The sequence below is a fragment of the Panthera pardus genome, unplaced genomic scaffold, assembly GCF_024362965.1.
Source record: "Panthera pardus isolate Hobbes unplaced genomic scaffold, ASM2436296v1 HiC_scaffold_6, whole genome shotgun sequence".
NCBI lineage: Eukaryota > Metazoa > Chordata > Mammalia > Carnivora > Felidae > Panthera > Panthera pardus.
Genome location: NW_026526991.1, coordinates 59206198 through 59221340, shown reverse-complemented (window position 1 = coordinate 59221340; position 15143 = coordinate 59206198). Strand labels below are relative to the sequence as shown.

The 15143-nt window shown below is 39.7% G+C and overlaps 1 protein-coding gene across 1 annotated transcript in view; it reads right to left on the bottom strand.

The window, feature by feature from the left end:
* PYM1 (PYM homolog 1, exon junction complex associated factor) overlaps positions 1–15143 on the bottom strand; it is an 18554-nt gene extending 3411 nt beyond the window's left edge. The window contains exon 1 of the mRNA XM_019454714.2: positions 14671–15143. Coding sequence (XP_019310259.2) covers positions 14671–14704 — 34 coding nt within the window. The 5' untranslated portion in view covers positions 14705–15143. The remainder of the gene's footprint in view (positions 1–14670) is intronic.

Sequence of the window (15143 nt, the reverse complement as noted above, 5' to 3'; positions counted from 1 at the left end):
GATCCTGGACATTCTGAGAACTGCTGGTGTAGGGTATGCTCCCGATTTTGTTGGGGCAAAAGGAGCAGCACTTAGTAGTCCATACAGTCTGGGCACATGGGGCAAAGAGAAAGGTGTGGAAGGACACATACCAAGATACCAAGCCTTTAATGCTGGTTATTTTAAGAGGGATAACCTGGAAGAAGAGGTAATAGAAACCATTAACCATTAGGATATATACTTTTTGCCCTTATAGATATCTTTATTTTTATAATTTGTTTTTAAAAATCTTATATATACATACATATCTTGTATTACTTTTTTTTTTTTCTTAAGTAGGCTCCACATCCAACATGAGGCTTGAACTCACAACCCTGAGAGCAAAAATTGCATGCTCTACCGACTAAGACAGTCAGATGCCTCATGTATTATCTTTTTTTTTTTTTTTAAGCATTACTTTTATAAAAAGAAAGATTTGTAAAAGAAAAGTAAAAAGTTAAGTCTGGGGCCTTCCACACAGATTATATATTGTTCCATGAATTGGCTTTTTTTTTTTTTTTTAAATGTTTACTTATTTATTGAGACTGGGGGAGAGGCAGAGAGAGAATCCCAAGCAGGCTCTGCACTGTCAGCACAGAGCCCAACCCAAACTGTGAGATCTCACAAACTGAGATCATAACCTGAGCAGAAATCAAAAGTCGATGTTTAACTAGGGACCCCTGAATTGGCTTTCTGTTCAAAATGCAAATGTCATTAATAAAATTAAACTAAAAGCAAAAAAACTGTTAAAGAAAATGGTTAAGATTTGAAAGGTAGAAAAGATGGGACAAAGAACAAAAAAGCAAAAAAAAAAGCATGGATGTGGGAAGGGGGTTGGGGTATTTAAAGAATAAAAAGTAGAGGAGTCTAGTCAGACAGCTCATGTTAGGTACTAAAAAATGGGGCCAGATCTTGGAAAGCATTAAACAAAAGGTCAAGGAATTTGAAGTTTATCTGGTGAATAAAACGAGAGCCACTTGAGGATACTGCTTGCTTAAATCCAACAGTTTAAACACAAGAGTATAAATTGAAGAATCAAAAAACTGAGGTTTCATGGAGGGAAGACTGAGACCAAACCTGGGCTTTAAAGAGTCAAACTAAAGGAAATGAAAAAGGAGGCAGATTGAATTCTAAATAGAAGCTCATTCTAAAACAAAATGTCACACATGGGAATGGAAATGGCATGATCAGGAGATGGTGGGTGAGAGGGCTGATATAAAGTAAATGAGAGGAGGGGCGCCTGGTGGCTCCAGTTAAGCATCAGAGTTTGGTTCAGGTCATGATCTCACAGTTGTGAGTTTGAGCCCCACATTGGGCTCTGTGCTGACAGCTCAGAGCCTAGACTTCTTTGGATTCTTTATCTCCATCTCCCTCTGCTCATTCCCAGCTCGCATGTGCGCTCTCTCTCCCTCTCTCTCTCAAAAATAAATAAACATTAAAAAAAAATTGGGGGGGGGGCACCTGGGTGGCTCAGTTGGGTTAAGCGGCCGACTTCGGCTCAGGTCATGATCTCGCGGTCTGTGGGTTCGAGCCCTGCGTCAGGCTCTGTGCTGACAGCTCAGAGCCTGGAGCCTGTTTCAGATTCTGTGTCTCCCTCTCTCTGACCCTCCCCCGTTCATGCTTTGACTCTCTCTGTCTCAAAAATAAATAAGCGTTAAAAAAAATATTTTAAAAAAATTTTTTTAAGTAAATGAGGGGAGAATGTTCAGACCTTGAAACGCCAGTTAAGGAGTTTAATATCTGGCAGGTGGCACACATTCAGTAAATACTTGTTAATGAATGAATTCAAAGCAGTGTTTTAGGGCAATTAATCTGGCAGGATGAAAAGGTGAATTAGAAAGTGGAAACACTGGAGACGTGGAAAATCAGGGAAAAAAAGGGTGCAATAACCCTGGCATGTGATAGAATTGGCTGAAACAGTGAGAAAGGAAGAGACTTATGCCAAATCCATTATCAAAGAATCAACATTTGGGAATTTGCTGATGGGGGAGGGGTAAAGGGTTAAAGTAAAAAATAATTTGGGGCTCCTGGGTGGCTCAGTCTGTTAAGTGTCCAACTTTGGCTCAGGTCATGATCTCATGGTTCATGGGTTTGAGCTGCATGTCGGACAGTACTGGCAGCATGGGGCCTGCTTGGCATCCTCTGTCTCCCTCTCTTTCCGCCCCTCCCTCGCTCATGCACACTCTCTCTCAAAAATAAACATTAAAAAAAAAACTCTTAAAAAAATAATTCAACACTTTATTTTAGTAATTCCAACCTTGAGAATTTAGCATAAGGAAATACCTCCAACAGGAAAAAAAAAACAAAGAGGAAAAAAAGGAATTGACAGTGAAAATTATGGCATTATCTAAAAAGAGCTAAAAATTAAAAACAAGCTTCAAGTCCAGTTATATAGGAATGGTGTATAACACATCCATTGCAAATGATAACAGGGTCGCCTGGCTGGCTCATTCAGTAGAGTGTACAACCCTTGATCTCAGGTCAAGAGTTAGAGCCCCACGTTTAGTGTACAGATTACTTAAAAATAAATAATCTTTAAAGAGACAGGATATAATTCTTTTTTTTTTATTTTTAAATTTTTTTAAAATGTTTATTTATTTTTGAGACAGAGAGAGACAGAGCATGAATGGGGGAGGGGCAGAGAGAGAGGGAGACACAGAATTGGAAGCAGGCTCCAGGCTCTGAGCCATCAGCCCAGAGCCTGACTCGGGCTCGAACTCACGAACCTGAGATCGTGACCTGAGCTAAAGTCGGACGCTCAACCGACTGAGCCACCCAGGCGCCCCGACAGGATATAATTCTTAAAAATGATAATAAAATTTTAAATCATGTAATGTGACATAATGTGAACCATAATGAAATTATATAAATATACTATGATTTCAATTATTAAATGTTATGCATATTTTTAAATCTTTGTTTATTTGAGAGAAAGAGAGCATGAACTAGCAAGGGAGGGGCACAGAGAGAGAGAATCCCAAGCAGGCTCCACACTGAGCGTTGAGCCTGACGTTGGGCTCAATCTCAAGATCCATGAGATCATGATCTGAGTCAAAACCAAGCGCTGGACACTTAACCGACTGAGCCACCCAGGCGTCCCATTAAAAATAAAATCTTTAGGGGCACCTGGGTGGCTCAGTCGGTTAAGCGTCCAACTTCAGCTCAAGTCATGATCTCGAGGTTCACGAGTTCTGTCCCCGCGTCCGGCCTGCGCCGACAGCTCAGAGCCTGGAACCTGCTTCAGATTCTGTGTCTCCCTCTCTCTCTGCCCCTCCTCCGCTCACACTCCGTCTCTTTCTCTTGCTCTCAAAAATTAAAACATTAAAAGAAAAATTTTTAATAAAATCTTAAAAAAAGATCTAATTTTAGGTTTCAAACCTGAATGGGTTGGAGAATGGGTACACAATGAGAGTGAAAATACTTTTGACCTGGTAATTATTATAAAGATTTTGTGGAAGACACAGATCTGTTGTAATCTTTGGAAGATAAGCAGGATTTAGACAGGTGGAGGTGGAGAGTGTGGTTACAAGAAAAGAAAGGGAAGTATTTCAGGAATATGGGACAATATACGCAAAGGGACAAATGAGACTAGTCAGGACCCTGCTAAAAATTCTTTCTGGATTCCTATTGTCCTCAGGGTATTTACATGGAGGACAGGACTACACACAAAAGGCCAATCCTCTCAGCTACTAGTCACTCACACTCTGCTCCAGCTGGCTGAAATACTCACAAATCTCACCAGACCTGTGTCTCTATTTTCTATGCCTTTTTGCTTTTGCTTCCTTTGGCCTGGAACAGGCTTTCCTTGATTCTTATCTTAGTTAATTCCTGTTGGTCTTTAAAGGTCAAGTTCAAGTATAAACTCCAATTCAGTTCCTCCTTCCCACCCCAGGCCCTTTGTATACAACACCTGTTTTGGCCTTTATCATGCTCTGATGTTTAACATAATTGTGTACTTCCTTGAGCACTGGGACTTTGTCTTTGATCTCTGAAGCAAAGGGCCTGGCGCATAGAAGACTGTAATTAAGTCAAATTAATAAATAAATAGGGGTTCCTGGCTGGCTTGGTTGGTAGAGCGTGTGACTCTTGATCTCAGGGTTGTAAATTCAAGCCCCACATTGGGTGTAGAGATTAAGAGAATACTTAAAAATAACATTTTCAGGACCCCTGGGTGGCTCAGTCAGTTCAGCCTCCGACTTCACCTCAGGTCATGATCTCAAGGTTCAAGCCCCACATCAGGCTCCATACTGACAGTGCAGAGCCTGCTTGGGATTCTCTCTCTCCCTCCCTTCCTCTTTACCCTTTCCCCGTGCTCTCTCAAAATAAATAAACTTTAAAAAAATAAAATAAAATCTTTATGGGCACCTGGATGGCTCAGTTGGTTGAGCATCCAATTCTTAGTTTCAGCTCAGGTCATGATATCACTGTTCATGAATTTGAGCCCCATGTCAGGCTTTGCACTGACAGTGCAGAATCTACTTGGGATTCTTTCTCCGTCTCTCTCTCTGCCCCTCCCCCCACTTGTATTCTCTCTCTCTCTCAAAAAATAAATATTAAAGATAAATATTAAAAAATAAATAAGTAAAATCTTTAAAAAATATTTTAAATAAGTAAGTAAATTTAAGTATCATATTAGAGAGCAAGAACCTAGAATATTTTGGGCAAAAAGCACATGTAATGGGCAAAGACACTAGAAGTAAATTAGTCAGAATATGAAAAGTAACCAATCTTCTCTGGAGTTTGGACTTAAGCTTCAGACCGTAGAAGAGCACTGAAGGCCAAAAACAGAATACAGATGATATGCTCAAAGCAATGCTTTCAGATTAACCTCAAAATGTGTAATATAAACTAAAGGTAGAAAAAATGAAAATAGCTAAAATAGAGAAAAACTGATTTAGATGGTCTCTGTGGGTATTGAAAGGAAAATGAAAGAGAAATTCATTGTGAAGAACAAGTCAACAGACTTGAAGACTATTGAGATTTGACTGCCAAGATTTGAATTAGACGAAATAATTGAAACAGTGCCACCGTGGGTTTGATCTGGTGCTTTGCACATGTATGCTCTTATTTTCACAACATACCTGTGGGTAAATAGGGCATATGGTAATAATATTTCTTCACACATGGATTTTAAATGTTTATTGAGCCACTTGGGTGTTGTGCCAGGCACTGTAACAGGAGCTAGGGATACAACAATGAATAAAGAAAATGGTCTTGCCTTTTTGTAGCATACATTCTAGTGACGAAGAAAGGTAATAAATAAGAACACAAATAATTACAATATCACTCTTGAATGTGCAAAATTTAGAGAATAAAAATCACTGATATGAAGAAAGCCCAACACCTGAAACTAATATAACACTGTATGTTAATTATACTGGAATTTAAAAAAAAAACACACACGAAGTCCAGAGAAGATGACAACTTCGTGAAAATAACTAATTCAATTCTAGACAGGCAGTGTCTTACGTGAAATTAAGGAGAAAAGGACAATACTAGAAACATATTTAAGAAAAATGCACAAAGATTATAGCTGAAGACTTAAGATTAATAAAGATGGAAAATGAGGAAAAACAGGTCAGAAGTTTCTTGAATGGCCATCCTAACTGGAAGCCCTGCGATCCAAACAGCCAACTATCACAAAGAAGCATCTATTTTATGTTCTCTTGGTTCCATTCTCTTGACTTCACAGTATCCAAAGGTAAAGTAAAAAAAGAAGGGAGTGGTTTGGAGATTCCTACCCATAGAAATAAAAAACAAGGGCAGAATATCAGGATTTTCAGGTAACCCCCTTGGGAAAGTCAGAAACTACAGATTAGAGATTGTTATAAGAACTTGGTAAACTTACTTTCTCACATTTGCTATTTGGTAATCCTTAATCTGTTGCCTTAAACTGTAAAGGGCCTTGTTTTCAGGGGTGGCAGGAAGACAGTGAAGAGACAGGACAGCAAGCAAGGCTTGCTGGGAGAACTCTAAGGGGTTATATGGAAGTGACTGTTAAAGGTGTGTTGAATCCCTGGGACCTGCTCAAATAAGAAAGGAGATCTACAAGACAGAGCTGAGCCTAGGGGTGATCTCAGGGCCAACAATTATTATAATGCCTGGATGTGGTTTCTAACACCTAGAGACAATATAGAAAGAGAAGATCCAATTTGGAGGAATGAGTCTGGAAAAACAGTCATGATCATCTTCCTCAACAAGGAAAAGGTGTCGGCAGCAACAGAAAATAATAATTCTGGAAAAGAACCAGGAGAGTGTTATGCCATGAAGACCAAAAGAGTTTTAAGGGCAGGTGGTAAACAGTATTGAATAGTGCACAGAGATTAAGGAAAAGGAGAACTGAGAAGAAAAAGATACTGATGTTGGCGATTTGCATTTTCTAGTTATCTCCAAGAATATAGCCTCAGAAAAGTACAAATTAATGAAATGTAATAAACACTGGAAGCCTCCTAGGACACAAGTACCCTACTAAGTGATACAAGGATTATCAAGATTGAGTAAAATGGTCCCTACTTTCAAGAAATTTACAGTCTAAGTAAGGAGAAGGGTAGGCAAGTTAGGCAAACAAAGAATAAAACAAAAATATAAATGTCTTAGGTATCTTAAGAGACTGATACATACTGGTAACAAATTTCAAGAGAATAAATAATCACATCCTGTTTGATGGGGGAAGGTAACAGAAAATCAAGAAAATCTTAGGGATTTGACATTAAATACTAGGTAGAAGTAGTAACAATAACAGTAACAAATCAGTGGCTGATATTTCTGCAGACAGAGAAAGGAAGGGAAAGGGCCTCCTAAGAGTAACAACAAATAAAATCATAGCAGTGGAAAACTCACAGTATGCTGAGAACAGTTAGGAAAGAGCATTTATTAATAAGTATCTACATTGCAATAAGAACTTTACATACATTACCTTATTGAATCTAGACAATGGGTAGGTATTACCATCTCTAGCTGAGGTCAAGAGTCTTCAAGAAGTTAAATATATGTCCAAGACCACAAATGCACAATACTATTCCACCTTATACTACATAGTCCAGTTTCACTGGGAGTTATAAAAAGAGACCTAGTATGTGGTGATACTATACTGAAAAGTGGTTTGTGCTCATATTAAAGAGTAGTATCTAAGCTAATGGTACATATGTGAATTTCACAGTCAATTCCAAAAAGAGAGTAGCAGCTACCATTGTGTGCCTCCTTAATGCTCAGGACAGGGCTGTGTTTATATACATGACTTATTTCACTTTCATATCTCCATGAAGGATTATTCTAGTTTTAATAAAATTTATTTATTTATTCTGAAAGAGAGAGAGAAAGGGAGAGAATCCCAAGCAGGTTCCATGCTGTCATCACAGAGCCCGGTGTGGGGCTTGAACTCACAAACTGTGAGATCATGACCTGAGCTGAAACCAAGAGTCATATGCTTAACTGACTGAGCCACCCAGGTGCCCCTGGATTATTCTAGTTTTAGAGATGATGAGAAATTTAATAGCCTGCCCAAAGTTACAAAGTCAGCAAACTGCAGAATTCAAACCCAGGCTGTAGGTTTGTTCCAAACGTTGTGCATTTTACACTGTTATTGCATACTGTGTTATAAACAAACAAAAAAATACAAAAAAGGCCAACCATACTAATAAAGAAAATATAAATATAAAATATAATTTTCATCTGTCAAAGTAGTAGAATTTTTGGAGATGATAATAGCAATGCAGTCAAAGATGTGGTTAAACCAGCATAGTCATATATTATTGGTCGTAAAAGTCTTTAGAAAGCAATTTGGCTTAACATAGAAAGATAACATAAGGTAATCCTATCTTTTACCAGCATTTCCCAAAGCTTTTGTTATACAAGACACTTATGGAAAACACTTCCATAAGATAGTAACAAGAGTTACCCAAAAAAATTGTTAAATAAGTGGGCACTTCTGGGTTAAACATAGAAAAAAAGGGGGGCACCCGGGTGGCTCAGTTGGTTAAGCATCAACTCTTGATCTCAGCTCAGGTCACGATCCCACAGCTCATGGGATTGAGCTGTCAGGCTCTGTGCTGACAGCAAAGAACCTGCTTGGGATTTTCTTCCTCTCTCTGTCCCTCCTCCCCTGCTTGTGCTCTCCCTCTCTCTCTCTCTTAGAAAGAGAGAAAGAAAGAAAGAAAGAAAGAAAGAAAGAAAGAAAGAAAGAAAGAAAGAAAGAAAGAAAAGGAAAAGAAAGAGGAAGGGAAGGGAGGGAGGGAAGGAGGAAGGAAGGAAGGAAGGAAGGAAGGAAGGAAGGAAGAAGGAAAGAAAGAAAGAAGGAAAGAAAGAAAGAAAGAAAGAAAGAAAGAAAGAAAGAAAGAAAGAAAAAGAAAATTTGTTCTTATTGGCAGGACTTAAATGAGGAGTTAATGTGTTCTTATTCGTGTGAGTATCCACAATAGGAATGTGATCCACAGTATTTCCCAAATTTATTTGACCAAAGGAACCTTATTTTTATTTTGTTATTTTGTGTTTACTTATTTTGCAGTACATCTCACAAGACTACTAAGCATTCTGAGAATCATATTTTGGGAAACAGAGCCATTTGGTATGATCCCAATTATGTAAAATATAGATATGCTACATATGTACACAGACAGAAAAACTAAAAAGAAGTGTAACTGTAGTTATCTTTGGGTTCTGGAATTTCCAAGCATGCATGTGACTTCTATTTTATACTACTTACAAAAACATTTTCTAAGTTAGCTACAATCAACATGAATTAATAAATAAATAAATGTTTGAACCCCCCCAACCCAGTAATTCTACTTCTGGGAACTCAATCCTAAGAAAATGACTTAAATGCAGGCAAAAATTTATGCACAAAAATGTTCATGGAGTTCTTGTAACAAAAATTCTGGAAACAATCTAAAAGCCCAGTAACAGAGGCACCTGGGTGGCTCAGTCAGTTGAGTGTCTGACTCGTGGCTTCGGCTGAGGTCATGATCTCACAGTTTGTGAGTTCAAGTCCCGCATCAGGCTCTGTGATGACAGCACAGAGCCTGCTTAGGATTCTCCTTCTCCCTCTCCCTCTCTCTCTCTCTGTCTCTCTCTGCCCCTCCCCCACTCTCTCAAAATAAATAAATAAACTTAAAAAAATTAAAAAATAAAAGTCCACTGACAGATGAAACATGAGAGGGTACATGCCCAAACAGTAAAACTCTGCCAATATTTTAAAAAATATTTAGAGTTTTTAATAACAAGAAAAAATATTTATGTCATAAGGTTAAATGAATAGGCAAAATGTAGGTGTATATACCATCAAATTCAAAAACGTTTTAAAAATGTACAGAAAAAATAAAGATCAGAAAGATATGTGCCAAAGTAAACAGTAGACTCTGGGTGGATGAATTATATTGAGCAAATATTACATAAGTAAATCTATACTTAAGGAACAGTAATCTGGCAACAGTGTGCCAAATGAACTGGAACAGAGAGAGACTGGAGACAGGACAAGTATTTAGGAGGTCACAGAAATATTTGCAGGATAAAGGAAAATGGAATTTGATCAGGCATGCAGAATGACCCAAGTACTATGCTTGATATTTTGCATTTATCTCTTCTAATCCATATAATAATCCTTACATAACAGTAATTATTACAGAACTATTTGCCAGGCACTTTCTATGTGCCAAACATATACATTATTTCATTTAAATTTTAATTCTCTCAATAATCCTATGTTGTAGGAGTCATTACTCTGAATTCATTGATGAGGAAACTAAGGCTTAGTTTCCCAAGTCTTAAAATTCCCAAGGCCTGGGGTGCCTGAGTGGCTCAGTTGGTTAAGTGTCAGACTTCCACCCAGGTCATGATCTCACACTTCGTGAGTTCGAGCTCCACATTGGGCTCTCTGCTCTCAGCACAGAGTCTGCTTCAAATCCTCAGTCCCTCTCTCTCTGCCTCTCCCCACCCCCTCTCTCTTTTTCTCTCTCTCAAAATAAACAAACTCAAAAACAAATAAATATACAGATAAATAAAATACCTTCTCTACAAAAAAAATTGCCAGGGCACCTGGGTGGCTCAGTCGGTTAAGTGTCCGACTTCGGCTCAGGTCATGATCTTGTGGTCCGTGAATTCGAGCCCCACATCAGGCTCTGTACTGACAGCTCAGAGCCTGGAGCCCACTTCGGATTCTGTGTCTCCCTCTCTCTCAAAAATAATAAACATTAAAAAAAAAATTCCCCAAGGCCATATACCTAACAAGTACTGAAGATGAGATAAGGATAATAGCAGTAGGAATAGAATGATATTTTGACAATTGGTATGTGGTGGAGGATGGGGAACAAGAGAGGAATAAAAGATGATACCACAAATATAACAATATCTAGTGCTTGCATCTTGGTTTCTTGATACTATTCTTCAGTAACAGGAACAAGGGCTCCTTGGAGAAATGTCTGATTCTAGGACTGGGATAGGAAAGATAAAAGATGAGCCCGGAGCATATTCTAGACACAAGAAAGTAAAGAAGAGCTAAAAACAAAAACAAAAACAAAAACCTACACTGGTGGGGGTATGTCAAAGGGACACAGAGCCAACTAAAAGAGCTCCCAATGTCCAAAGCTGGAACATTTAGAGCAATAAAATAAATAGAATTAGATTATAACCCAAAGTCCATATTGATATAAGTAAATGATTGAATAAATGGAGAAGAGACAAATCTGCAGAAATATTCCAAATAACATATGTAAATACTCCATCCTTAAGGAAGGAAACGTAACTTCCCCCTCTTTAAGTATAGGCTGTGAATAGACACTTTCTTCTAAAGACTATAGTATGGAAAAGAGAAGGAAAAAAGGATAACTTTATACTGGAGAAAGCTTACAAATATGACTTCAGCCAGGTGACCACAATCATGGTCAATATCAACAGTAAAAACATTATGATATTGTACCCTTGATATGATGAAAATGTCACTTTTCCTCTGTGATTGTCCCCTAAAAACACATAACCCCAATCTAATCATGAGAAAAACATCAGATAAATTCCAATAGAGGGGCATCCTATAAAATACTTGATTAGCACTCCTCAAAATTCCTCAACAAAAACAAGGAAAATCTGAGAAACTATCACAGCTAATGGGAGCTTAAGGAGACATGAGAACTAAAAGTAATAGGGTACCCAGGATGGGATCTTGGAACAGAAAAAAAAAAAAATTAGGTAAAAACTAAGGAAATCTGGGACACCTGGCTGGCTCAATGGGAAGAGCATGCAACTCTTGATCTCAGAGCTGTTAAGTTTGAGACCTATGTTGGGTGTAGAAATTACTTAAAAATAAAATCTTGGGGCACTTGGCTAGCTCAGTCGATTAAGCATCTGACTCTTGACTTCAGCTCAGGTCATGATCTCACTGTCCTGAGACTGAACCCCGCATCAGGCTCCGTGCTGAGTATGGAGCCTGCTTCATATTCTCTCGTTTTCCCTCTGCCCCTCTCCCCAGCTCACGCTCTAAAAATAAATAGGGACACCTGGGTGACTCGGTCGGTTAGGTGTCTGACTCCTGATTTCAGCTCAGGTCAGATCTCACGGTTTGCTGGATAGAGCCTTGTGTTGAACTCTGCGCTGACAGAGTGAAGCCAGCTTGGGATCATCTCTCTCCCTCTCTGCCCCTCCCCTGCTTGCACACACTATGTGTGCACACATGTGTGTGCACACGGGTGCACTCTCTCTCTCAAAATAAACATTTTTTTTTAAATAAGAAAAATAAAAATAAAAGGGGCGCCTGGGTGGCTCAGTCGGTTGAGCGTCCGACTTTGGCTCAGGTCATGATCTCCCCGTTTGTGAGTTCAAGCCCCGTGTCGGGCTCTGTGCTCAGAGCCTGGAGCGTGCTTCAAAGTCTGTGTCTCCTCCTCTCTCTGCCCCTCCCATGCTCATGCTCTGTCTCTCTCTCTTAATAATAAAGAAACGTTAAAATTTTTTTGAAAAATAAATAAATAAAAATAATTTTTAAATAAAATGAAATCTTTAAAATATAAGGAAATCTGAATGATGTATGGACTTTAGTCAATAATAATGGCATCAATATTGGTTCATTAACTGCAATAATGGTACCATACTAATGTAAGATGTTAATAATAAGGGAAACTGAATATATGGGAATTGTCTATCATTTTCTCAAGTTTTCTATAAATCCAAAATTGTTCTAAAAAATAAAGTCTATTTAAAATTAAAAAGAGATGGTACAAAAAATTGATCTTGGGTTGGCTAGGGCGAGGATGCCATTAACGAAATAAGGAAAAAATGATATTGATTTTGGGCAGATTGAATTTAAGGTGTGACAGTATATTCAAGAATAAAAGTTATTCACCAATCTATTAGAAAAGGGAAATAGCAACTAAGGAGAGAGGTTGGTGCTAGAAACAAAACTGTAAAAAGCTAAAGGACAAATAAGAGTGAGAAAATAAAAACAGTATGGGTAGACCTGATATTCAAGAAATCGGGCTGTGAACAGGAAAGAAACAAATGCTAGGCCTTGACTTTTCCATGAAATAGAAAGTGAAGACATCTGCTACAAGAGGGGGGAATTAAAAGGGAGGTCACAGAGTGCTGGAAAAGGTTGGGGAAAAGCCATGGTAGAATGTAAGCAAACCAAGAAAAAAGAATTTGAGAGAAGCCATGATCTTGGCAGAAGTTAACACTAAGTTATATTACACTGAATGTACAGGTTTTGCACTTTTTCACTAGCCATGTGCTGTGGGTGGTCTAGACACGGAAGCCAAAAAAATAGGTGATGAGTATGATTCAAGATAACAGAAGTGCTTGCCAAATACAGAAGATCAAAATGAATGAAGCAAACAATGAAGATAGTATCAAAGTGGCTGGTCACTAAGGTCTAGCAGAGCAGCATCAAAGATAGTCATGAAGGTACTGGTAGACTCAATGAAATGGGAAAAGTTAAGAACCTCAGAAGGGCAAAAAGTGGAATCTGTGGATGGGAAGGAGTGAAAAGGGTAACTGGTAAGGAGGCTAAAGTGATAAAGAGCACCTGAAGGGGAAGTAGCGTAATAGGTCCAGGTTGTAGTGATCTGATGTGTAGCTACTTTAAAAATACAAAGGAAAGTCAACTGTCTTGTGCTGAGGAACTATAAGATCAGTATTTCAAAGATGCTGGAGACACTGAGAATAAGAGCAAGAAACAGTGGAGAAAAAAGTATGATGCAATAGGTCTGGGTCCTTGTGGGCAATAAATGATGGCCCTGAAGTTTTAGAGACAATGCTCTAACTGCATGGCAATACCTTCACAGAGATTAGAGTGACGGTGGTAGGTCAATGATCTGGAAGTAGTAGGGGAAAGAAAAAAAAGCAGTGTGATTCCTTCTCTTCTACATAGTCACAGAGAACAGAAGATATGTGTTTAAAGAAAATCGTTAAGAATAAAGAAAAGTGTACTGGACGATGAGCAATATTTTCGAAGCACGTATTAAAGGAGCTGGTAGAAGAAGGACCTACTGAATAGAGAACAGAAGTTCTGTGTACCACTTTGAAATGTGAGGCTGAGGAGAAGTAGCAGAGAGACCTGGCTTGCCATAGGATACCATAGGAGAGGTGGACTGAGATGTAAGGAACATGGAAAGCAGCAAAGCAACAAATAAAGGGCACATTTTTAAAAGACTGTATGTACCAACCACAGTATACACAGTGTCACTTCTACAGAAGACTACACATACACAGTGAAGGCTACAAAAAACATTAACACCTTGCCTTGCACAGCATTTTATAAATTGCTTGCACATACGCTATCTTATTTAATGGTCACTAGGTAGATATCACTACGCCCATGTTTCTACAGATGAGGAAATAAGGATGGGACAAAACCAAAATGAAAATATTGACTCTCAGTTTTCAACACATAAACCTCCATACACAGTGGACACTTCATCTCAATCAGCCAGGCTGGAAATTCTTCTCTAGGCAGAATTTATAGTGGGTTCTATGAACTTGTCAGAGGGCTTGAGAGGCCATTAGACACCTCTTTTTGCCTTCTTCCACCTCAGATCCCTCAATTTTTATCACCATCACCACCAGAAAAGTACAGAAAGGTGGTGCCATCAAAAAGAAAACTCAAGTTTAAAGTTATACTAGGTTACTGTTCCATTCACACCTCTGAACCTCAGTAACCCAACAATGAAGATGTGGGAGAGAATGGAAAAAGCATTATGCAGGAAGTCTACATAAAAGCAATGAGGAAGTCTTCAACAGATACAGCTTCAAGAATAAGAATTAAAATGGGGCTGGGGTAGGGCAGAAGGCAGGTACCGCTGAAAGATGGGGGAGGGGAACAGGAGAAAAGCAGGAATTGGAGGGAACTGAGAGTGTAAGAGCTCCCAAGCCTGGAGAAGCCAAAAGAGATACGAGATCTCCAGCTGCTGAAGAAAAGGTAAGGGACTGTGAGGGTCCTGGAGCAGGAACCTGCACTGGAGGACCCCAGGGCTTGGGTGACCGGAAGCGGAGACCCCCAAACACGAGACCAGAAGGGGGCGCAGGTGACACCCCATAGGAGAGAATGAATGGGGAAGGCGGTCCGGAGGGCGGGGCAAAGGAGGGGCCCCGGGATGGGCGGGGCACAGACCCCTTTCCAAGTCCGAACCCCTGCCCCGAGAGCCCGGGGAGAAGCGGCTCCGCGCCTCCCGCACTCACCGCCGGTCTCGTCAGTTACATAGGGAGTCGCCATCTTGAAAACGCAAACCACTTCCGGCGTGAGCGGGCTGGGGTCCCGCCCCCCTCCCCACCGGAAGTGGAGTCCTGATCGTAGCCAGCCACCATTTTAGTCTTAAAGGGAGAGTACACCGTTTCGTGGACGGAGAAGGAGGAAGAGAGTAGAAGCTAAAGACTTTCATAAAATAAAAGCCGCAGACTCTAGTACTGCCACTGAATCCAATATTGGGCTTCTGCTCCGTGTAAAACAGTCCTCTGGGCACCGAGAGAAGTTCTGGGGCACGGCTCCTCTCCGTCCAGGACCTTCGAGGGAAAAATGGGGCAAGGCCCACCTGCACCCCGAAAGTGGGGCTGATAAATGAGTTAGAGTATTCAGGCCCTAACCTGCACCCAGGTCCCAGAGCGGCTTCGGGACATGGGGCGGCCAAACTCCGGTAACGCACCAATCTTGTCAG